Raw genomic sequence first — 26,727 nt, forward strand, 5'->3', positions numbered from 1 at the left:
ATATTTATAGATGGGGTTGTAAGAGAAGTAAATGCGAGGGTCTTGGCAAGAGGCGTGGAGTTAAAAGATAAAGAATCACACATAAAGTGGGAGTTGTCACAGTTGCTCTTTGCTGATGACACTGTCCTCTTGGGAGATTCTGAAGAGAAGTTGCAGAGATTGGTGGATGAATTTGGTAGGGTGTACAAAAGAAGAAAATTAAAAGTGAATACAGGAAAGAGTAAGGTTATGAGGATAACAAAAAGATTAGGTGATGAAAGATTGGATATCAGATTGGAGGGAGAGAGTATGGAGGAGGTGAATGTATTCAGATATTTGGGAGTGGACGTGTCAGCGGATGGGTCTATGAAAGATGAGGTGAATCATAGAATTGATGAGGGGAAAAGGGTGAGTGTTGCACTTAGGAGTCTGTGGAGACAAAGAACTTTGTCCTTGGAGGCAAACAGGGGAATGTATGAGAGTATAGTTTTACCAACGCTCTTATATGTGTGTGAAGCATGGGTGATGAATGTTGCAGCGAGGAGAAGGCTGGAGGCAGTGGAGATGTCATGTCTGAGGGCAACGTGTGGTGTGAATATAATGCAGAGAATTCGTAGTTTGGAAGTTAGGAGGAGGTGCGGGATTGCCAAAACTGTTGTCCAGAGGGCTGAGGAAGGGTTGTTGAGGTGGTTCGGACATGTAGAGAGAATGGAGCGAAACAGAGTGACTTCCAAGAGTGTATCAGTCTGTAGTGGAAGGAAGGTGGGGTAGGGGTCGGCCTAGGAAAGGTTGGAGGGAGGGGATAAAGGAGGTTTTGTGTGCGAGGGGCTTGGACTTCCAGCAGGCATGCGTGAGCGTGTTTGATAGGAGTGGAGACAAATGGTTTTTAATACTTGACGTGCTGTTGGGGTGTGAGCAAAGTAACATTAATGAAGGGGTTCAGGGAAACCGGCAGGCCGGACTCGAGTCCTGGAGATGGGAAGTACAATGCCTGCACTCTGAAGGAGGGGTGTCAATGTTGCAGTTTAAAAACTGTAGTGTAAAGCACCCTTCTGGCAAGACAGTGATGGAGTGAATGATGGTGAAAGTTTTTCTTTTTTGGGCCACCCTGCCTTGGTGGGAATCGGCCAGTTTGATAATAAAAAAAATAAAATTGTATGTTTCACTGTAAACACCTAGTCCACACACCCCCTACCTTTCCTAAAGCCTCCTTGTTCATCTGCTATCCTATTCTCTGTCTTACTCTTAATTCTTTCAATAATAACTCTGCCATACACTTTACCAGGTATACTCAACAGACTTATCCCCCTATAATTTTTGCACTCTCTTTTGTCCCTTTTGCCTTTATACAAAGGAACTATGCATGCTCTCTGCCAATCCCTAGGTACCTTACCCTCTTCCATACATTTATTAAATAATTGCACCAACCACTCCAAACTATATCCCCACCTGCTTTTAACATTTCTCTCTTTATCCCATCAATCCTGGCTGCCTTACCACCTTTCATTTTACCTACTGCCTCACGAACTTCCCCCACACTCACTACTGGCTCTTCCTCACTCCTACAAGATGTTAGTCCTCCTTGCCCTATACACGAAATCACAGCTTCCCTATCTTCATCAACATTTAACAATTCCTCAAAATATTCCCTCCATCTTCCCAATACCTCTAACTCTCCATTTAATAACTCTCCTCTCCTATTTTTAACTGACAAATCCATTTGTTCTCTAGGCTTCCTTAACTTGTTAATCTCACTCCAAAACTTTTTCTTATTTTCAACAAAATTTTTGATTACATCTCACCCACTCTCATTTGCTCTCTTTTTACATTGCTTCACTACTCTCTTAACCTCTCTCTTTTTCTCCATATACTCTTCCCTCCTTGCATCACTTCTACTTTGTAAAAACTTCTCATATGCTAACTTTTTCTCCCTTACTACTCTCTTTACATCATTCCACCAATCGCTCCTCTTCCCTCCCGCACCCACTTTCCTGTAACCACAAACTTCTGCTGAACACTCTAACACTACATTTTTAAACCTACCCCATACCTCTTCGACCCCATTGCCTATGCTCTCATTAGCCCATCTATCCTCCAATAGCTGTTTATATCTTACCCTAACTGCCTCCTCTTTTAGTTTATAAACCTTCACCTCTCTCTTCCCTGATGCTTCTATTGTCCTTGTATCCCATCTACCTTTTACTCTCAGTGTAGCTACAACTAAAAAGTGATCTGATATATCTGTGGCCCCTCTATAAACATGTACATCCTGAAGTCTACTCAACAGTCTTTTATCTACCAATACATAATCCAACAAACTACTGTCATTTCGCCCTACATCATATCTTGTATACTTATTTATCCTCTTTTTCTTAAAATATGTATTACCGATAACTAAACCCCTTTCTATACAAAGTTCAATCAAAGGGCTCCCATTATCATTTACACCTGGCACCGCAAACTTACTTACCACACCCTCTCTAAAAGTTTCTCCTACTTTAGCATTCAGGTCCCCTACCACAATTACTCTCTCACTTGGTTCAAAGGTTCCTATACATTCACTTAACATCTCCCAAAAATCTCTCTGTCTCCTCTGCATTCCTCTCTTCTCCAGGTGCGTACACGCTTATTATGACCCACTTTTCACATCCAACCTTTACTTTAATCCACATAATCCTTGAATTTACACATTCATATTCTCTTTTCTCCTTCCATGACTGATCCTTCAACATTACTGCTACCCCTTCCTTAGCTCTATCTCTCTCAGATACTCCAGATTTAATCCCATTTATTTCCCCCCACCGAAACTCCCCTACCCCCTTCAGCTTTGTTTTGCTTAGGGCCAGGACATCCAACTTCTTTTCATTCATAACATTAGCAGTCATCTGTTTCTTGTCATCTGCACTACATCCATGCACATTCAAGCATCCCAGTTTTATAAAGTTTTTCTTTTCTTTTTTAGTTAATGTCTATAGGAGAAGGGGTTACTAGCCCATCGCTCCCGGCATTTTAGTCGCCTCATACGACACGCATGGCTTACTGAGGAAAGATTATTTTCCACTTCCCCATGGACAATAGAAGAAATAAAGAAGAACAAGAGCTATTTAGAAAAAGGTGAAAAACCTAGATGTATGTATATATATATATATATATATATATATATAGGTAGTATATATATATATATATATAGGTAGTAGGTTGGTAGACAGCAACCACCCAGGGAAGTACTACCGTCCTGCCAGATGACTGTGAAACAAAAACCTGTAACTGTTTTGCATGATGGTAGGATTGCTGGTTTCTTTTTCTGTCTCATAAACACGCTAAGATAACAGGGATATCTTGCTACTCCTACTTACACTTTGGTCACACTTCACAGACACGCACATGCATATATATATATACATACATCTAGGTTTTTCTCCTTTTTCTAAATAGCTCTTGTTCTTTTTTATTTCTTCTATTGTCCATGGGGAAGTGGAAAAGAATCTTTCCTCCGTAAGCCATGTGTGTCGTATGAGGCGACTAAAATGCCGGGAGCAATGGGCTAGTAACCCCTTCTCCTGTATACAATTACTAAAAAAAGAGAAGAAGAAAAACTTTATAAAACTGGGTTGCTTAAATGTGCGTGGATGTAGTGCGGATGACAAGAAACAGATGATTGGTGATGTTATGAATGAAAAGAAGTTGGATGTCCTGGCCCTAAGCGAAACAAAGCTGAAGGGGGTAGGAGAGTTTCAGTGGGGGGAAATAAATGGGATTAAATCTGGAGTATCTGAGAGAGTTAGAGCAAAGGAAGGGGTAGCAGTAATGTTAAATGATCAGTTATGGAAGGAGAAAAGAGAATATGAATGTGTAAATTCAAGAATTATGTGGATTAAAGTAAAGGTTGGATGCGAGAAGTGGGTCATAATAAGCGTGTATGCACCTGGAGAAGAGAGGAATGCAGAGGAGAGAGAGAGATTTTGGGAGATGTTAAGTGAATGTATAGGAGCCTTTGAACCAAGTGAGAGAGTAATTGTGGTAGGGGACTTGAATGCTAAAGTAGGAGAAACTTTTAGAGAGGGTGTGGTAGGTAAGTTTGGGGTGCCAGGTGTAAATGATAATGGGAGCCCTTTGATTGAACTTTGTATAGAAAGGGGTTTAGTTATAGGTAATACATATTTTAAGAAAAAGAGGATAAATAAGTATCTACAGGAGAAGGGGTTACTAGCCCATCGCTCCCGGCATTTTAGTCGCCTCATACGACACGCATGGCTTACTGAGGAAAGATTCTTTTCCACTTCCCCATGGACAATAGAAGAAATAAAGAAGAACAAGAGCTATTTAGAAAAAGGTGAAAAACCTAGATGTATGTATATATATATATATATATGCATGTGCGTGTCTGTGAAGTGTGACCAAAGTGTAAGTAGGAGTAGCAAGATATCCCTGTTATCTAGCGTGTTTATGAGACAGAAAAAGACACCAGCAATCCCACCATCATGCAAAACAGTTACAGGTTTCTGTTTCACAGTCATCTGGCAGGACGGTAGTACTTCTCTGGGTGGTTGCTGTCTACCAGCCTACTACATAAACTACCTATTTTTTTGTGAATTAAAAATCAAAATAGCAAGAGTAATATAAGAGGGGCCTGGAGACATGACTGTTGAACAGAAGATATGTTATTTTAGTGCCAAGAATGTCTGCAGTGTTTATTCTGGACCCTATTATGAAATTGGCATCTCTTTTAATTTGCATGAAATTGGCCAAATTGCCAATTTCTGACCACTTTATTGGGTAGTTGAAACCGGTAAATAGGCGGTTTCTTGTACTCAGTTGATAGAAAAAATGGAGTTCTAAAAAAATAGCTATGAGTTTGGTCGACTGGAACAATGGAATTGACCAAAAACAGGGCTCAAAGTCGGTAAAATCGTAGATGCGTATTATATGTCCCCAAGATCGCTAACTTCACGGGAGCATAGTTCCATAAATTTTTGATCAAACTTCGCACTTTTGATGTCATTAGCATCAGGAAAAGATTCTCTATCATTTCGTAAGAAAAATCTTTTTTTTTTTTTTCAACACCAGGAGACACTTCAGGATTTGGGGTTGTGACAGTCAAAGGGTTAATATGAGTTCTGTACTGATCTTTGTAAAAATAATTAATTTCTCAAGGTTAATTCATCCTCACTTACTATTCTTATCTTCAGCATATATTCATTGTGGATATGCCTTAAACCTTCTTTTCTATACACACTTTATATCTGTGACAGAAAATAGTAGAATGTTATAATTATAATAGATCCAAGCTCATTCTTTTTTTTTTATAACAAATAAATTTTATTCTTTGGGTATAGACTGACACTGCTGATGAAAAAAGTGATCTGGACGATGGTATGGGCGAATCTGCAGAAGCTGCCGAGGCTCTGATGGCACTTGCTGGAGGAGATGTCAATGGCAGAGCCAGATCCACTTCTTCATCTTCAAGCACTTCCTCTTCATCAGTTTCAAGTCGAATTTCTGGTTCCACTGGAGAGGAGCAGCGGTCTCCAGTCCTCATGGAACACAGTTATTGTTTACCATGGGCACCTAAGGATGGGAGAGATGCATCATTCTTACCTCCAGGTAATTCTCTTTACTTAGCTCAAATTTACCTAAGTAAATTATGTTGCTCAAAGTTTTTTTTTTATTCTCAAAATTAGTTCTAATAAAGTTATTACATTTCTTGGAAGGTTATGATTGGATACATATATGTATATTGGAATATAAAATTAATAGGAAATGAAAATCATGTATAGTCCAGATATTCTGCTTCAGGTATGTGTCATCACCATGCTTGAAGACACCTATGCAAATATTCCTCTCTCTAAGCTATTTTCTTCCCAGATCTCATGTAATTCATGTTTGTAGCTTTCTTAATTTTGTTTTTATTGTGTTATATGAAAATGGTATTTTGTGTGCATGGGGCTTGGACATGCTGCAGGCATGTGTGAGCATGTCAGATAAGAGTGAATGAAGATAAATGGTAATATTATGTGAAGGGATTCATGGAAACCAGTAGCCAGACTTGAGTCCTGGAGGTGGGAAGTACAATGCCTGAACTTTAAATGAAGAGTTTGGGATAGTTGCTCTTTGGAGTAACATCTAGACTCATATCTGGGCATCTATTCAAAGACAGTAATTATGTGTGAATGTTGGTGAAAGTTTTTTTTTTTTTTTTTTTTGTCACCCTGTCTTGGTGGGAGACTGTCAATGTGTTGAAAAAATATATTTACTAGTGCTTTGGTGGGAGACGGCCAGCTTGTAGAAAAAAAAAAAAACTTTGTTAAAATGGAATGTTTGAATGTCTTTCTTTCAACACACCGGCCGTATCCCACCGAGGCGGGGTGGCCCAAAAGAAAAAAACAAAGTTTCTCCTTTCAAATTTAGTAATATATACAGGAGAAGGGGTTACTAGCCCCTTGCTCCCGGCATTTTAGTCGCCTCTTACAACACACATGGCCTACGGAGGAAGAATTCTGTTCCACTTCCCCATGGAGATAAGAGGAAATAAACAAGAACAAGAACTAGAAAGAAAATAGAAGAAAACCCAGAGGGGTATGTATATATATGCTTGTACATGTATGTGTAGTGTGACCTGAGTGTAAGTAGAAGTAGCAAGACGAACCTGAAATTTTGCATGTTCATGAGACAGAAAAAAGGACACCAGCAATCCTACCATCATGTAAAACAATTACAGGCTTTCGTTTTACACTCACTTGGCAGGATGGTAGTACCTCCCTGGGCGGTTGCTGTCTACCAACCTACTACCTAGATGTTTGAATGTGCATGGATATATTGCAGATGATAAGAAAGAAAGGATTCCCAGTGTTATGAATGAGAAGAAATTGGATGTCCTGACTCTAAGTGAAACAAAGCTGAAGGGGATAGAGGAGTTTCAGTGGGAAGAAATAAATGGGATTAGGTCAAGGGTATAGAGAGAGAATTAGAACTAAGGAAAGGGTGGCAATAATGTTGAAGGATCAGTTATGGCAGAAGAGAGAATATATATGTATAAATTCAAGGATTATGTAGATTAAAATAAGGGTGAGATGCAAAAACTGGATTATACTAAATGTTCATGCTTCTGGAGAAGAGATGAGTGTGGATGAGACAGATTTTGAGAAATGTTAAGTGAGTATTTTGGGAGTTTTGAATCAAGTGAGAAAGTAATTGTGGTAGAGAACCTGAATGCTGAAGTGGGGGAAATGGTTGTAGAGGGCACAGTAGGTAAGTTTGGGGTGACAGGGGTAAATGATTGAAGACCTTTAAACTTTCTATAGAAAAGGAGGATAAATAAGTTTTTTTTTTTTTTTTTTTTTTTTTTCTCTCTCTCTCAGGTTGGTCGTCTCCCACCGAGGCAGGGTGACCCAAAAAAGAAAGAAAATCCCCAAAAAGAAAATACTTTCATCATCATTCAACACTTTCACCACACTCACACATTATCACTGCTTTTGCAGAGGTGCTCAGAATACAACAGTTTAGAAGCATATACGTATAAAGATACACAACATATCCCTCCAAACTGCCAATATCCCAAACCCCTCCTTTAAAGTGCAGGCATTGTACTTCCCATTTCCAGGACTCAAGTCTGATTATATGAAAATAACCGGTTTCCCTGAATCCCTTCACTAAATATTACCCTGCTCACACTCCAACAGATCGTCAGGTCCCAAGTATCATTCGTCTCCATTCACTCCTATCTAACATGCTCATGCACGCTTGCTGGAAGTCCAAGCCCCTCGCCCACAAAACCTCCTTTACCCCCTCTTTCCAACCCTTTCGAGGACGACCCCTACCCCTCTTTCCTTCCCCTATAGATTTATATGCTTTCCATGTCATTCTACTTTGATTCATTCTCTCTAAATGACCAAACCACCTCAACAACCCCTCTTCTGCCCTCTGACTAATGCTTTTATTAACTCCACACCTTCTCCTAATTTCCACACTCCGAATTTTCTGCATAATATTTACACCACACATTGCCCTTAGACAGGACATCTCCATTGCCTCCAACCGTCTCCTCGCTGCTGCATTTACCACCCAAGCTTCACATCCATATAAGAGTGTTGGTACTACTATACTTTCATACATTCCCTTCTTTGCCTCCATAGATAATGTTTTTTGACTCCACACATACCTCAACGCACCATTCACCTTTTTTCCCTCATCAATTCTATGATTAACCTCATCCTTCATAAATCCATCCGCCGACACGTCAACTCCCAAGTATCTGAAAACATTCACTTCTTCCATACTCCTCCTCCCCAATTTGATATCCAATTTTTCTTTATCTAAATCATTTGATACCCTCATCACCTTACTCTTTTCTATGTTCACTTTCAACTTTCTACCTTTACACACATTCTCAAACTCATCCACTAACCTTTGCAATTTTTCTTTAGAATCTCCCATAAGCACAGTATCATCTGCAAAAAGTAACTGTGTCAATTCCCATTTTGAATTTGATTCCCCATAATTTAATCCCACCCCTCTCCCGAACACCCTAGCATTTACTTCTTTTACAACCCCATCTATAAATATATTAAACAACCATGGTGACATTACACATCCCTGTCTAAGACCTACTTTTACTGGGAAGTATTCTCCCTCTCTTCTACACACCCTAACCTGAGCCTCACTATCCTCATAAATGCTCTTTACAGCATTTAATAACTTACCACCTATTCCATAAACTTGCAACATCTGCCACATTGCTCCTCTATCCACTCTGTCATATGCCTTTTCTAAATCCATAAATGCAATAAAAACTTCCCTACCTTTATCTAAATACTGTTCACATATATGCTTCAATGTTAACACTTGATCTACACATCCTCTACCCACTCTGAAGCCTCCTTGCTCATCCGCAATTCTACATTCTATCTTACCTCTAATTCTTTCAATTATAACTCTACTGTATACTTTTCCTGGTATACTCAGTAAACTTATGCCTCTATAATTTTTACAATCTCTTTTGTCCCCTTTCCCTTTATATAAAGGGACTATACATGCTCTCCGCCAATCCCTAGGTACCTTCCCCTCTTTCATACATTTATTAAACAAAAGTACCAACCACTCCAACACTATATCCCCCCCTGCTTTTAACATTTCTGTCATGATCCCATCAGTTCCAGCTGCTTTACCCCCTTTCATTCTATGTAATGCCTCACATACCTCCACCACACTTACATTCTGCTCTTCTTCACTCCTAAAAGATGGTATACCTCCCTGGCCAGTGCATGAAATTACCGCCTCCCTTTCTTCCTCAACATTTAAAAGTTCCTCAAAATATTCTCGCCATCTACCTAATACCTCCCTCTCCCCATCTACTAACTCCCCTACTCTGCTTTTAATGGACAAATCCATATTTTCCCTAGGCTTTCTTAACTTGTTTAACTCACTCCAAAATTTTTTCTTATTTTCATTAAAATTTCTTGACAGTGCCTCTCCCACTCTTTCATCTGCTCTCCTTTTGCACTCTCTCACCACTCTCTTCACCTTTCTTTTACTCTCCATATACTCTGCTCTTCTTATAACACTTCTGCTTTGTAAAAACCTCTCGTAAGCTACCTTTTTCTCTTTTATCACACCCTTTACTTCATCATTCCACCAATCACTCCTCTTTCCTCCTGCCCCCACCCTCCTATAACCACAAACTTCTGCCCCACATTCTAATACTGCATTTTTAAAACTATTCCAACCCTCTTCAACCCCCCCACTATTCATCTTTGCACTAGCCCACCTTTCTGCCAATAGTCGCTTATATCTCGACCGAACTTCCTCCTCCCTTAGTTTATACACTTTCACCTCCCTCTTACTTGTTGTTGCCACCTTCCTCTTTTCCCATCTACCTCTTACTCTAACTGTAGCTACAACTAAATAATGATCTGACATATCAGTTGCCCCTCTATAAACATGTACATCCTGGAGCCTACCCATCAACCTTTTATCCACCAATACATAATCTAACAAATTACTTTCATTACGTGCTACATCATACCTTGTATATTTATTTATCCTCTTTTTCATAAAATATGTATTACTTATTACCAAATTTCTTTCTACACATAGCTCAATTAAAGGCTCCCATTTTCATTTACCCCTGGCACCCAAAATTTACCTACTACTCCCTCCATATCATTTTTACCCACTTTAGCATTGAAATCCCCAACCACCATTACTCTCACACTTGATTCAAAACTCCCCACGCATTCACTCAACATTTCCCAGAATCTCTCTCTCTCCTCTACACTTCTTTCTTCTCCAGGTGCATACACGCTTACTATAACCCACTTTTCACATCCAATCTTTATTTTACTCCACATAATCCTTGAATTTATGCATTTGTAGTCCCTCTTTTCCTGCCATAGCTTATCCTTCAACATTATTGCTACTCCTTCTTTAGCTCTAACTCTATTTGAAACCCCTGACCTAATCCCATTTATTCCTCTCCATTGAAACTCTCCCACCCCCTTCAGCTTTGTTTCACTTAAAGATAGGGCATCCAGTTTCTTCTCATTCATAACATCCACAATCATCTCTTTCTTATCATTTGCACAACATCCACGCACATTCAGACTTCCCACTTTGACAATTTTCTTCTTCTTATTCTTTTTAGTAATCTTTACAGGAAAAGGGGTTACTAGCCCATTGTTCCCGGCATTTTAGTTGACTTTTACAACACGCATGGCTTACGGAGGAAAGATTCTTATTCCACTTCCCCATGGACATAAAAGGAAAAGTAATAAGACCAAGTACTATTAAGATAAAATCAAAGAAAACTCAGATGAGTGTGTATAAATAAACGTGTACATGTATGTGTAGTGTGACCTAAGTGTAAGTAGAAGTAGCAAGACGTACCTGTAATCTTGCATATTTATGAGACAGACAAAAGACACCAGCAATCCTACCATCATGTAAAACAATTACAGGCTTTCGTTTTACACTCACTTGGCAGGACGGTAGTACCTCCCTGGGTGGTTGCTGTCTACCAACCTACTACCTATAAATAAGTATACGAGATATAATGTAGGGCGTCACGACAGTAGTTTGTTGGATTATGTATTGGTGAATAGAAGGTTGATGGGTAGACTTCAGGATGTGCATGTCTATAGAGGGAGAACAGATATATCAAATCTTTTTAGTTGTCACTACAGTGAGAGTCAAAGGTAGATGGGATATAAGGAGAATGGTATCAGCAAGTAAGAGAGAAGTGAAGGTTTATAAACTAGAGAAGGAGGCAGAGTAAGGTGTATGCAGCTACGTGTGTGTATTGGTAGAAAATTGGGCTAGTGAGAGTACAGGCAGGCCCTGCTTATACAGCAGGTTAGGTTCTGGGCTTCTGCTGTAAAGAGAAACAGCCATTTTTTGCTCATATTAAGTGTTCAGTAGAGCTAGGCTTTAAAAATTGCATATACAGTTCACACATTATTTCTTCTTTCAACAACTGACTGTATCCCACTGAGGCAGGGTGGCCCACAAAGAAAAACAAAAGTTTCTCTTTTTAACTTTAGTAATGTATGCAAGAGAAGGGTTACTAGCCCCGGCATGTTAGTCGCCTCTTATGACACGCATGGAAGATTTCTGTTCCAGTTCCCGACTAAGATAAAAGGAAATAAACAAGAACAAGAACTAATAAGAAAATGAAAGAAAACCCAGCGTTGTTTGTATACATATGCTTGTACATGCACATGTAGTGTGACCTAAGTGTAAGTAGAAGTAGCAAGACGTACCTGAAATCATGCGTGTTTATGAGGCAGAAAAAAAATTCCAGCAATCCTACCATCATGTAAAACAGTTACAAGCTTCCGTTTCACACTCGGCAGGACAGTACTACCTCCCTGGGCAGTTGCTGTCTACCAACCTACTACCTAGAACACCTATCTTATTTCTAAATATTTTCATCCTTAGCTTATGGTGAATATGTTTATTATAGGAAGTCTGAATACATGAAGAATGGGTGTAATTGAAAACTGCTGCATTAGCAAAACCTGTAAAGCAAAGCCCTCCTGTATAGGCAATAAGGAGGTTGAAGAGGTATGAGGGTAGATTTAACCCTTAAACTGCCCAAACGTAGATCTACGTCCATGTGCAGGGGGCTCTGAACATAGATCTACGTTTTTTTTACATGCTTTCAAATGGAGAAAAATCAAGGTCGGAGCGCTATGCACGTGAACGTAGATCTACGTTTGGACAGTTTAAGGATTAAGACTCCAGTGTTTCAAGTTCTCAGCAGAGGTTATGCATATATGAGGGTGAGTGTGAGATGGAAGAGGAGCGATTGGTGGAATGATTAGATAAAGAGAGTGGTAAGAAAAAGTTAGCATATGAGAGGATCTTAAAAAGCATAAATGATTTAAGAAGGGAGGAGTATATGGAGGGAAAAAGTCATGTTAAGAAAGTGGTAAGGGAATGTAACAAGAGAGCAAATGAGAGTAGGTGGGGTGGTGTCAATAAATTTTGCTGAGAATAAGACAAAGTTTTGGATTAAGATAATAAGTTGAGAGTGCCTAGGGAATGAAAGGATTTGACAGAAACAGAAGAAGATGGTTATTGGATAGGGAGTTGGAGGAATCGGAAAGATGGAAGGAATATTTTTGAGGAACTTAAATGTTGAAGAAGAGATGGAAGCTGGGATTTCACGCATTGGCCGGGGAAGTATAACACCTTTTAGAAGTGAGGAGGTGCACAAGGCTGTGGGTAAAATAAAAGGGGTCAAAGGAGCTGAAATTGATGGAATCAAAACAGAAATGTTAAAAGCAGGTGAGGATATAGTTTTGGAGTGGTTGATGCTGCTTAATAAATATATGAAAGAGGGGAAGGTGTTTCTAGGGATTGGTAGAGTGCATACATAGTTCCTTTGTATTAAGATAAAAGGGGACAAAAGATGTACTGTAACCAAAGGTATAATTCAGAGAGCTGAGGAGGGATTCCTGAGGCAATTTGAACATATAGAGAGGATGGACAGAGATAGTTTGATGAAGAGGGTGTATAAATTTGTGGTGGAAGGTAGGAGGGGAAGGGGTTATTCCAGGAATGGTTCAAGGGAGAGGGGTACAAGAGACTTTGAGCTTGAGGGGCCTGCATCCAGCAGGCTTGTGCAAGCACATTAGACAGGAATGGATGAAAACAAGTGGTTTTTTAATGTATGTGCTGTTGGAGTGTGAACAGGTGAACTTTTTTTGAAGGAATTCAAGGGAAACCAATGAGCTGGACCTGAGTCCTGGAGATAGAAAGGGCAGTGTTTGCATTATAATGGAGGGGTGGGTATTAAACAGAAATTGGGCACCTAGGGGCTTAAGGCCTTGTCTAGGGACAAAGGTAAAAGTTACACGAATATCATGTAAAAATGAGCCACCCAGGGCTACCCTAATCAAAAATAAAAAGTGCTAAACCAGCATTCACTACTCCAATGGTTTGGTTATTAGAGGGTTCAGGCAGAATTCCTCATTAGGAAAATATACATTTAGTACTCCTAACGATACATACAAACACTAAATAAACACACATGTAAGTATGAGGTTAGGATCCAGGGGGCGCCATGCCCTACCCTACTCTCCTTTCAACATTATCTCGCCCAATTTCACCAGCCTTCACTCAACCAATAGGGTCATCAGAGCCCAAGGCAGATTACTGGTAAGCACAAAAGTAGCCTTTGGCTCGAGTTGGATAAATAAAAGGAATACAAAACTTAGCTTAAACTGCATCTGGCCATCATGTTTGCCACCCATGTCGCTTCCCCGTGTGACTACCCATGCTTACACACCGGAACTATACATACACCATAAGTCACGACACGACTCCCTTACATTTTACAGTTCAAGCTAATTTAAAGTGCCCACAATCTATGACATTATAAAATTAGGGTTCACAATTATAACATGGTTTATAAAATTATGGCTCACTTCTCCACCATGCATATTACAGTGCAGTGCAGAAACCTGCATAATACCCCCACCCCTAGACCACAGGTCTCACTCTGCTAGCTGTATCTACTTAGACACAGCTAGTCAAAGGGAAAAAAAGAAAAGAAAACCTCCCCTAAAGCTCGAGGCAACGGGAGAAACATTACAACAGGAAGATTACAGCTATACAACCATGGACTTTCGTTAACTACAAATATGCAATATTAACACAATGAGTACTACTAATCCTTGGACTTGTAAACTCGTTCAACATAGAAGTGATCAAGTTTTATGCCAAATGAACCCACAATCATGCTCTTAAGACAACCAGGTTAGGAAAATACACCACAACAGTGCTGGCCAAGCACTGCCCATGATGCATTTTACCTAAATATGTCATTCAACCTTATACACTAATGAGTTATCTTTGTATATAAGTATAACTTGAGAAATACTGTTAATTGAAATAACACAAAACCTCAGTATTACCAATCTCATTTCCCATATATATATTTTTATTATTATTATCACACTGGCCGATTCCCACCAAGGCAGGGTGGCCCGAAAAAGAAAAACTTTCACCATCATTCACTCCATCACTGTCTTTCCAGAAGGATGCTTTACACTACAGTTTTTAAACTGCAACATTAACACCCCTCCTTCAGAGTGCAGGCACTGTACTTCCCATCTCCAGGACTCAAGTCCGGCCTGCCGGTTTCCCTGAACCCCTTCATAAATGTTACTTTGCTCACACTCCAACAGCACGTCAAGTATTAAAAACCATTTGTCTCCATTCCCTCCTATCAAACACGCTCACGCATGCCTGCTGGAAGTCCAAGCCCCTCGCACACAAAACCTCCTTTACCCCCTCCCTCCAACCTTTCCTAGGCCGACCCCTACCCCGCCTTCCTTCCACTACAGACTGATACACTCTTGAAGTCACTCTGTTTCGCTCCATTCTCTCTACATGTCCGAACCACCTCAACAACCCTTCCTCAGCCCTCTGGACAACAGTTTTGGTAATCCCGCACCTCCTCCTAACTTCCAAACTCCGAGTTCTCTGCATTATATTCACACCACACATTGCCCTCAGACATGACATCTCCACTGCCTCCAGCCTTCTCCTCGCTGCAACATTCATCACCCATGCTTCACACCCATATAAGAGCGTTGGTAAAACTATACTCTCATACATTCCCCTCTATGCCTCCAAGGACAAAGTTCCTTGTCTCCACAGACTCCTAAGTGCACCACTCACCCTTTTTCCCTCATCAATTCTATGATTCACCTCATCTTTCATAGACCCATCCGCTGACACGTCCACTCCCAAATATCTGAATACATTCACCTCCTCCATACTCTCTCCCTCCAATCTGATATCCAATCTTTCATCACCTAATCTTTTTGTTATCCTCATAACCTTATTCTTTCCTGTATTCACTTTTAATTTTCTTCTTTTGCACACTACCAAATTCATCCACCAATCTCTGCAACTTCTCTTCAGAATCTCCCAAGAGCACGATGTCATCAGCAAAGAGCAACCGTGACAACTCCCAATTTATGTGTGATTCTTTATCTTTTAACTCCACGCCTCTTGCCAAGACCCTCACATTTACTTCTCTTACAACCCCATCTATAAATATATTAAACAACCACAGTGACATCACACATCCTTGTCTAAGGCCTACTTTTACTGGGAAATAATTTCCCTCTTTCCTACATACTCTAACTTGAGCCTCACTATCCTCGTAAAAACTCTTCACTGCTTTCAGTAACCTACCTCCTACACCATACACCTGCAACATCTGCCACATTGCCCCCCTATCCACCCTGTCATACGCCTTTTCCAAATCCATAAATGCCACAAAGACCTCTTTAGCCTTATCTAAATACTGTTCACTTATATGTTTCACTGTAAACACCTGGTCCACACACCCCCTACCTTTCCTAAAGCCTCCTTGTTCATCTGCTATCCTATTCTCCATCTTATTCTTAATTCTTTCAATAATAACTCTACCATACACTTTACCAGGTATACTCAACAGACTTAACCCCATCTATAAATATATTAAACAACCACGGTGACATCACACATCCTTGTCTAAGGCCTACTTTTACTGGGAAATAATTTCCCTCTTTCCTACATACTCTAACTTGAGCCTCACTATCCTTGTAAAAACTCTTCACTGCTTTCAGTAACCTACCTCCTACACCATACACCTGCAACATCTGCCACATTGCCCCCCTATCCACCCTGTCATACGCCTTTTCCAAATCCATAAATGCCACAAAGACCTCTTTAGCCTTATCTAAATACTGTTCACTTATATGTTTCACTGTAAACACCTGGTCCACACACACCCCCTACCTTTCCTAAAGCCTCCTTGTTCATCTGCTATCCTATTCTCCATCTTATTCTTAATTCTTTCAATAATAACTCTACCATACACTTTACCAGGTATACTCAACAGACTTAACCCCCTATAATTTTTGCACTCTCTTTTGTCCCCTTTACCTTTATACAAAGGAACTATGCATGCTCTCTTCCAATCCCTAGGTACCTTACCCTCTTCCATACATTTATTAAATAATTGCACCAACCACTCCAAAACTATATCCCCACCTGCTTTTAACATTTCTATCTTTATCCCATCAATCCCGGCTGCCTTACCCCCTTTCATTTTACCTACTGCCTCACGAACTTCCCCCACACTCACAACTGGCTCTTCCTCACTCCTACAAGATGTTATTCCTCCTTGCCCTATACACGAAATCACAGCTTCCCTATCTTCATCAACATTTAACAATTCCTCAAAATATTCCCTCCGTCTTCCCAATACCTCTAACTCTCCATTTAATAACTCTCCTCTCCTATTTTTAACTGACAAATCCATTTGTTCTCTAGGCTTCCTTAACTTGTTAATCTCACTCCAAAATTTTTTCTTATTTTCAACAAAATTTGTTGATAACATCTCACCCACTCTCTCATTTGCTCTCTTTTTACATTGCTTCACCACTCTCTTAACCTCTCTCTTTTTCTCCATATACTCTTCCCTCCTTGCATCACTTCTACTTTGTAAAAACTTCTCATATGCTAACTTTTTCTCCCTTACTACTCTCGTTACATCATCATTCCACCAATCGCTCCTCTTCCTTCCCGCACCCACTTTCCTGTAACCATACACGCTTATTATGACCCACTTTTCGCATCCAACCTTTACTTTAATCCACATAATTCTTGAATTTACACATTCATATTCTCTTTTCTCCTTCCATAACTGATCCTTCAACATTACTGCTACCCCATCCTTTGCTCTAACTCTCTCAGATACTCCAGGTTTAATATCATTTATTTCCCCCCACCGAAACTCCCCTACCCCCTTCAGCTTTGTTTCGCTTAGGGCCAGGACATCCAACTTCTTTTCATTCATAACATCAGCAATCATCTGTTTCTTGTCATCTGCACTACATCCACGCACATTCAAGCATCCCAGTTTTATAAAGTTTTTCTTCTCTTTTTTAGTAAATGTCTACAGGAGAAGGGGTTACTACCAGGTGCATACACACTTATTATGACCCACTCTTTGTATTCAACCCTAATTTTAATCCACATTTATACATTTATATTCCCTCTTCTCCTTCCATAACTCATCCTTCAGCATTATTGCTACTCCTTCCTTAGCTCTAACTCTCTCAAATTCTCCTGACTTAATCGCATTTAATTCTCCCCACTGGAACTCACCTACCCCTTTCAGGTTTGTTTCACCGAGAGCTAGGACATCCAACTTCTTTTCATTCGTAACATTTGCAATCATCTCTTTCATATCCGCACTACATCCATGCACATTCAAGCATCCCAGTTTTATAAATAGGTATGTCGTCTGCGATACCTACAGGTAGGTAACTACACTGGTAGGCAGACTCCACCCACAACTTACGAACTGGAGTCTTAACAGAGAATCCAGTAGTCTCTTTGAGAAGACTGTCCAACCCGGTGTATGTGTCATCGGACACTAGTAATATACCCCTGCGAAGCAAGGTGTATGTGCTACAACCGTCGCTTAGAGACATAATGCCTTCTACCCTACCATCATATTTGTGCGTGATGGCCACAGTCGACTTGAAAAGACTTTCATCCGAGGATCCAAAACTGCTGGGTTACCTGATATACTCTGAGGTGAAACTTCAGTACTAGCTACCATGTGTGTAGCTGGGGTACTTACTTGAGAAGCCTCTGCAGCAGCCTGATCCTTACTCATGTTCTTGCAATATCACTGCAGGTGGCCCAGTTTATTACAATAAGTACAGTAATAAGGCTTTAAATTCCCATTCCCATTTGTCCTAGGCTGGGTCCCTTGACCCTGCAGAACTGGGCTCTTCCTACCTGTTCCCTGTAGTCCAGGACCTGTTACTGCTGACTTAGAACTTTCCTGGGCAGGTACTTGAGAATAAGGCATACTAAAACTCTAGTGGTTATTAGGCTGGGGAACATGTGGCTTAAACTTCTGAAATTTCTTATACCTACTGGTGGGTGGAGAAAACTTAACATTAGTAGGTTCTGGGTGATAACTACTTCAAAACTTTTGGTTGGCTAAAAATCTATCGCCTAGCTGTAAAGCATGATTAAAATCATCAGGATCCTTCTCCTCAGAAACATTTCTCAAAAGATCCTCTAGCAAAATTAAGTTAAGTTCACCCTCATAATTGTCTACCACACCTTTTGAGCAGCACCACCTGTTCAGAAGCAACATCTTCTTACCGTATTCCACCAAAGACTGCCCTGCCTGAAACTTTAGTCTTCTAAATTTTTGCTGGTACCTTTCTGGCAACATCTGACGAGCAAGTAAAACTACCTCCTTCAGTTTATTATAATCAGAAAAGTCTCATTCCTCTAGAGAACTATCTGCTTGTAACCCTTTACCAGTTAATTGGGTTTGTGCTAATGTCGCCCATTCCTTGACCGGCCAATCTTGGGATCTGGCTGTCATATCAAACAATTGGAAAAAATGGCCTGGGTCTTTCTCCAGGAATTTGGGCACAAATTTTATGGCTTTGTCCAAATCAAATGCATCTACCCTATTTATCGGGGCTTGTTGAAAAACAAATGCCTCTCCTTGTCTCTTTCTTGAGCCCTAAACTTTTCTAACTTTTTTTGTTCTTGGATCTTTATACATTCAATCCTTAACCACACTTTTTCTTCCCCAGTTAGGTCTAATTTCAACTTTATAAGTTCTGCTTCAAACTCATGTTACTAGCAGGGAGATTTGATTCAGGGTCTTCTACAAGATCCCTGTCAGCACTAGATACTTCAACAGTGACAGACATTTTTGAAATTGCTAGCACAGAACACTTGCTTATCTACAGCAGAAATTACAGATGTAAAATAATAAACCACACAGCAAAGCACATACACTAAATTATTATTATATTCACAAGGAATTATTATCACATAGACCCCTTAAAAGTCAGCAGGATTGCACACAAAAATCTGGCAAAACAATGGGTCTATTGAGTCTGCAAAGGTAAATTATTCCCAGAAAATTACTGTTATTAATAACACCCTAAAAATCAGCAATATTGCACATTAAAAGAGGCAGAAAAATGGGTTTATTGAACCATCAGAGGTAAGGTACCATTTAGTGTAAGTAGTTTATAGTGAATCCTTCCCCTTACCAAACCAATAAATTATGATTATTGACTTTCCTTGTTTCAAACTTGAATTACCATATAAAATTTGATAATTCTCCCAGACTTCACCCTCGTGTTATGCAGAAATTGGGCCCCTAGGGGCTTAATTAAGGCCTTGTCTAGGGGCAGAGGTAAAAGTTACGTGAATTTCATGTAAAAATGAGCAACCCAGGGCTCTTTCTTCTTTCTTTCATCACACCGGCCGTATCCCACCGAGGCAGGGTGGCCCAAAAGGAAAAACGAAAGTTTCTCCTTTTACATTTAGTAATATATACAGGAGAAGAGGTTACTAGCCCCTTGCTCCCGGCATTTTAGTCGCCTCTTACAACACGCATGGCTTACGGAGGAAGAATTCTGTTCCACTTCCCCATGGAGATAAGAGGAAATAAACAAGAATAAGAACTAGAAAGAAAATAGAAGAAAACCCAGAGGGGTGTGTATATATGTGCTTGTACATGTATGTGTAGTGTGACCTAAGTGTAAGTAGAAGTAGCAAGACGTACCTGAAATCTTGCATGTTCATGAGACAGAAAAAAGGACACCAGCAATCCTACCATCATGTAAAACAATTACAGGCTTTCGTTTTACACTCACTTGGCAGGACGGTAGTACCTCCCTGGGCGGTTGCTGTCTACCAACCTACTACCTATCAACCCAGGGCTACCCTAATCAAAAACAAGGTGCTAAACCAGCATTCACTACTCCAGTGGTATGGTTATTAGAGGGTTCAGGCAAAATTCCTCAGTAGGAAAATATACATTAATTACTCCTAACAATATATACAAACACTACATAAACACACAAATGTAAGTATGAGGTTAGGACCCAGCAGGCACCATGCCCTACTCTATTCTCCTATAAACACCATCTCACCCAATTTCACCAGCCGTCATTCAACCAACAGGGCTATAACCACATGAGAGCCCAAGTGAGCCTACGGGTAAGCACTAAAGTAGCCTATAGCTTGAGTCGGATAAACAAAAGGAGTACAAAACTTGATAATAAGAATAATAATAATAATATTTTATTTCAACATGATGTTTTTTGTGCAAAGGAATGTAATAGTTAAGTGTACATGCCAAAAGCCCCTTTATATGCATAGCATTTTGGGCAAACTTTAAACTAACTAAAGATTAATTAGACAATAACAGTACATATGGTCATTAGGTGAGTTACAATGAATACAAGAGAATTGAATATTCTATTAGGTTGTGCTCTATGGCTTTAATAAGTTTTGTAGAGAAGAATTGCAATTTTGATTACAGTGGACCCCCGCATAACGATTACCTCCGAATGCGACCAATTATGTAAGTGTATTTATATAAGTGCGTTTGTACGTGTATGTTTGGGGGTCTGAAATGGACTAATCTACTTCACAATATTTCTTATGGGAACAAATTCGGTCAGTACTGGCACCTGAACATACTTCTGGAGTGAAAAAATATCGTTAACCGGGGGTCCACTGTATTAACTTCAGGTGGACAATGCCTGCACTCTAAAGGAGGGGTTCGGGATATTGGCAGTTTGGAGGGATATGTTGTGTATTTTTATACATATATTCTTCTAAACTGTTGTGTTCTGAGCACCTCTGCAAAAACAGTGATTATGTGTGAGTGAAGTGAAAGTGTTGAATGATGATGAAAGTATTATTTTCTTTTTGGGGATTTTCTTTCTTTTTGGGTCACCCTGCCTCGGTGGGAGACGGCCGACTTGTTAAAAAAAAAAAAAAAAGTGGACACAATGGAATGATTAACATTTGAGATAAATACAGATATTGAGATAAAGTATATATTATTATAAAGTTTTACCTATGTTCATGATAGTGAGCAAATTCACATATAGTTTTTACATATGTATTTAAAATGGACTGAGATAGGTTGAGGAGATAAGGTGTATTTTAACTGAAGTTTTAAAAATGCTAGCTGAGCCAGTGGTTCTGGAGATTTCTGGCAGAGAGTTCCAGATTTTGGGCCCTTATATGTCCATTGAGTTTTTGCAAAGATTTTGCCTGACACGGGGAATGTCATAGAGGTTTTTGTGCCCAGTGTTATGTCTGAGAGTCCTATTGCAACTGTCAAGAAAGCACTTCAGGTCGGGATTTATATTAGAATTGATTGTTCTGTAAGTGTAGATTGCACAATAGTACGAATGAATGTTTTGTAAAGTGAGTAGGTTTAGGTCTTTGAAGAGTGGGGGGGGATGTTGTCTAACTGACGATTGTGTGATCATTCACACTGCAGCGTTTTGTTGAGTTATTATTGGTTTTAGGTGATTTGTTGTAGTGAAGCCCCAGGCACAAATAGCATAGGTGAGGCACGAGTAGATCATTGAAAAGTATAGTGTAAGTAGTGTTGTTTGTGGTACATAGTAATGTATCTTTGAGAGGATGCCATCTGTTTTAGAAACTTATTTTGTTATGTGTTGGATATGGGTGTTTAATTTCAGGTTGCTGTCAAGGTGCAGACCCAGGAATTTTCCTTCATTATGTGTAGCAATAAGGGTGTTGTTAAGCATAATGTTTAGTTGGATCTCTCTTACTCTACTCCCAAGCATAATGTAAAAGGTTTTGTCTGTATTAAGTATAAGTTTATTGACAGTCATCCAGGTTACTATTTTTGCAAGTTCTTCATTAACAGTATTGTTGATTGAGGTTAGATTTGGGTGGGAGATGACAAAAGTTGTGTCATCAGCAAAGAGAATAGGCTTAAGTTGTTGTGATATGCTTGGAAGATGGTTGATGTATAAAAGAAAAGGAGGGAGGCAAGAATGCTTCCTGTGGTACACCGGTGTCCAGGGGTCTTGTTGAGGAGGCTGCGTCCTTGTCAGAGACGCATTGCTTTCTATTAGTTAGGTAGGACATGATAAATGCAAGTGCGTGGCCTCTTATACCATAATGATCAAGCTTGAGGAGTAAGATGCTGTAGTCTACTGTATTAAAAGCTTTCTTAACCCTTTTAGGGTTTTGGCCGTACTAGTACGGCTTACGCACCAAGGTTTTTGACGTACTAGTACGTCTAAATTCTAACGCCCTCAAATCTAATGAGAGAAAGCTGGTAGGCCTACATATGAAAGAAAGGGTCTATGTGGTTAGTGTGCGCAGCATAAAAAAAATCCTTCAGCACACAGTGCGTAATGAGAGCAAAAAAACTTTGAGCGTGTTTTTGGGTTAAAACAGCGACTTTGCACTGTATTTTCGTATGGTATTTATTGTTGTATTCTAGTTTTCCTGGTCTCATTTTATAGAATGGAAGACATATTACAGAAATTGAGATGATTTTGACTGTTTTTACAATGAAAAGTGCCTTGAAATTGAGCTCAGAGAAGCAGAAATGTTCGATTTTTACCAAAGTTCAAAAGTAAACAAATCATGCTATGCGTCCAATACACGTCAACTGGTGAGTCTGATATTCTTTCACAAGTGCGCTGATATTATATATACCATTTCCACATTAATGCAGTAGTCGGCATAACAGTAAATCTTCTATTTTTTTGTGAGAATAAAAATTCAAAGTGGAAAGCAAAAGAATGTAAGAGGGGCCTGGGGACGTGACTAATGAACGGAGGAAATGTTATTTTAGTGCTAGGAATGTCTTTCTTGTTTATTCGGGACCATATTCGGAAATTGGCATCTTTTGAAATTTGTGTGAAATTGGCAAAATTGATAAATTCTGACCACTGTATTGGATAGTTGAAATCGGTAAATGGGTGGTTTCTTGCACTCATTCAATAGAAAGAATGGAGTTCTAGCGAAATAGTTATGATTTTTGTCGACTAGTACACTGGAATTGGCCGAAAATAGGGCTCAAAGTGGGCAAAATTGCCGATGCGTAAACATCGTCGAGACCGCTAACTTCGCGAGAGCATAATTCCATAAGTTTTCCATCAAATTTCATACTTTTGGTGTCATTATGATCGGGAAAAGATTCTCTGTCTTTTCAGAAGTTTTTTTTTTTTTTTTTTTTTATTTTCAAATTTGGGCAACCCTGAGAACAAGTCTCTGAGAGGGCCTGTCGATCCTGAAAGGGTTAAGGTCGTTAAAGAGTCCATGCTGGTATTCATTTTTTTCAAGTGCTGTGTAAAGTAGGTCTAGCATTTTTATTATTGCATCATTTGTGATTTTGTTTCTCCTGAAGCCAAACTGGCAGGGGTTAAGGATGCTTTGTCATGTTATGAAGGGGTATAACCTTTTGTGTATGAGCTCGAAGATTTGGAAAGTAAAGGCATGTTGGATATTGGCCTATAATTGTTTACATCTGTTGGGTCACCATCTTTGTGTATTGGTGTAATCCTTGCTATTTTGAATGATGCCAGGAAAGTGTTGGTTTCTAGTGATTCGTTGAAGAGTAATTCAGTGGTGGGTGAAAAGATTTGAGCCACTCGTTTGTACAGTAATTGTGGTACTTGGGCTATATTTCCTGATTTGTTGTTTAGAGAGTTGATAATCATGGTAACTCAGTGGGCTCTGTTGGTGTAAGATAAATAAACTGCGTCTGGCCAGCATGTTTGCCACCCATGCCACTTCCCCATGTGACTATCCATGCTCACAAACCGACGCTATACACACACCATTGAAAAATAAGTTACAACAGGACTTTCTTACATTTTATAGCTTGAGCTAATTTGAGGTGCCCACAATGTATGACATTATAAAATTATGGTTCACACTTATAACATGGTTTATAAAATTATGGCACACTTCTCACCATACGTATTACAATGCAGTGCTTAAACCTGCATAATAATGGGAATGTTGCAGCCAGAGGGGTAATCTGATTGTGATGGCACATTTTTGGAAAGATGGCAATTGAGTGAATGTTGATAAATGTGGTTTCCTTTTTTGAGGTCATCCTGCCTTGGCAGGAAATGGCAGTTGAGTTAAAAAAAAAAATTGAAGAAATTCTCTATGATGTCTTTTCTTTAAGTGTTTTCTTGGATTGAATTTATTTCTCTTATTTTCTTCATGATGCTTGTAACGAGCAAGTTGATTTTCATTCTTTTCAATTTTTCATTCTTTCCATTTTGCATATTATAGTTTTAGCCTAACTTAATATGAAATTGTTTCAACATTTATCCATCCAATACAGTACTGCACTTAGAAACTACTTTTAAATTTATCTAAATTTATGTTCTCTGGTGATAGCTAGGATTTTATCACATATTTTATAGTCTTCCCTCCCAGTTAACATTAATTGACATTTGTGAGTTTAGATAAATCACTCTGCAAAGTGTTTGTCACTTTTTATTTTCTATTGTTAACCCTTTGACTGTTGCAACCCCAAATCCTGAGGTGTCTTCTGGTGTCGCAAAATATTCGAAAAAAAAAAATTCTTATGAACTGATAGAGAATCTTTTCCCGATGGTAATGACACCAAAAGTATGAAATTTGATGCAAAACTTACGGAATTACGCTCTCGTGAAGTTAGCGACCTCGATGATACTTATGAATCAGCGATTTCACCCACTTTGAGCCCTATTTTTGGCTAATTCCATTGTTCCAGTCGACCAAACTCATAACTATTTCTTTAGAACTCCATTTGTTCTATCGATTGAGCACAGGAAACTTCCCATTTACCAATTTCAGCTACCTAATAAAGTGGTCAGAAATTGGCAATTTGGCCAATTTCATGCAAATGAAAAAATGTCAATTTCAAAATAGGATCCAGAATGAACAATGCAGACATTGCTGGCTCTAAAGTAACATTTTCTTTGTTCATCAGTCACATCTCCAGACCCCTCTGATATTACTCTAACTTTCTATTTTTAATTTTTATTCAAACAAAAAACAGAAGATTTACTTTTATGCAGACTACTAGAATGTTGTAATAATTGTATAAATATTATCAACCCATTCAAGACTGCATATTGGAATGGTTAGTTGGACATTTATTGGATAATGACATCATTTGTTTACTCTTGAACATTGGCAAAAATCAAACATGTCTCCTACTTTGATCTCCATTTTAAGGTCCTTTTCATAGTAAAACCAATCAAAATCACTTCTATTTCTATAATATGTTTTCCATTCTATCAAATGTGACTACGAATACAAGAATACAGTGGACCCTCGGCCAACGATATTAATCCGTTCCAGAGACCTTATCTTTAGGAGAATTTATCGTTAGTCGAATTAATTTTCCCCATAAGAAATAATGGAAATCCAATTAATCCATTCCAGACAGCCAAAAGTATTAAAAAAAAAAAAATTTCATGAAATATACACTTCCCTGCAAAGAAGACAATGAGACATGCACAATAACTACATAAATAAATGTTAAACTGGCACTTAACCTTTATTGAAGAGTATTGATGCGTGATGAGACACTGTTTTTCTTGAACACTCTGGGATTTTCAGAGTGATACACGAGTAAAGGCTTCACTTTGCAATCCCCACTAGCATTACAACAAAACATGAGAGTTAACCTGCCTTTCACAGGCTTGTGTCCTGGGAGTGCCTTTTCCTCCTGAGTAATGTAGGTCCTGTTTGGCATTTTCTTCCAGAATAGGCCTGTTTTCCCACAACTGAACACTTGTTGGGGTTGGAATTTTTCAGCTTCACCATGCCTTATCACACTGTGTATGCCACTACGATTCTTAAATCTCTCAAACCAACCTTTGCTGGCCTTAAATTCACCAATATGAGCACTAGTTCCAGGCATTTTTTCCTGTTAACCTGGGTGTTAGTCGACTGGTGTGGGTCGCATCCTGGGGGACAAGATTAAGGACCCCAATGGAAATAAGTTAGACAGTCCTCGATGATGCACTGACTTTCTTGGGTTATCTTGGGTGGCTAACCCTCTGGGGTTAATTGTTTCTTGGTAATTGTTTCTCGTTAAGCCACACCAAAAACACACACTTCACATCTTTGAATAGTACAGCTGATTGTGGTGGAGCAGCAGCTGACGGTGGTGCAGCAGCAGCTGACGGTGGTGCAGCAACAGCTGACTGTGGTGCAGCAACAACTGATTGTGGTGCAGCAGCAGCTGACAGTGGTACAGCAGCAGCTGACGGTGGTGCAGCAACAGCTGATGGTGGTGCAGCAGCAGCTGACTGTGGCATGATAGTATTTCTCCGCCTTTTTGCCACAGGGTTGGCACTAGAAGCTTTCTTTGGGCCCATGGTGCCTTATTTGGCAGTT

General features: G+C 39.5%; 1 protein-coding gene across 1 annotated transcript in view; it reads left to right on the plus strand.

Annotated features, from left to right (window-relative positions):
* The window catches only part of Set1 (SET domain containing 1), a gene marked incomplete in the record, with an annotated part of 508,988 nt that overhangs the window by 379,111 nt on the left and 103,150 nt on the right, over positions 1 to 26,727 (plus strand). The window contains 1 exon segment of the mRNA XM_070083037.1: positions 5,316 to 5,583. Within this exon segment, the coding sequence (XP_069939138.1) occupies positions 5,316 to 5,583 (268 nt within the window).

This window comes from Cherax quadricarinatus, chromosome 8 (genome assembly GCF_038502225.1).
Source record: "Cherax quadricarinatus isolate ZL_2023a chromosome 8, ASM3850222v1, whole genome shotgun sequence".
Classification (NCBI taxonomy): domain Eukaryota; kingdom Metazoa; phylum Arthropoda; class Malacostraca; order Decapoda; family Parastacidae; genus Cherax; species Cherax quadricarinatus.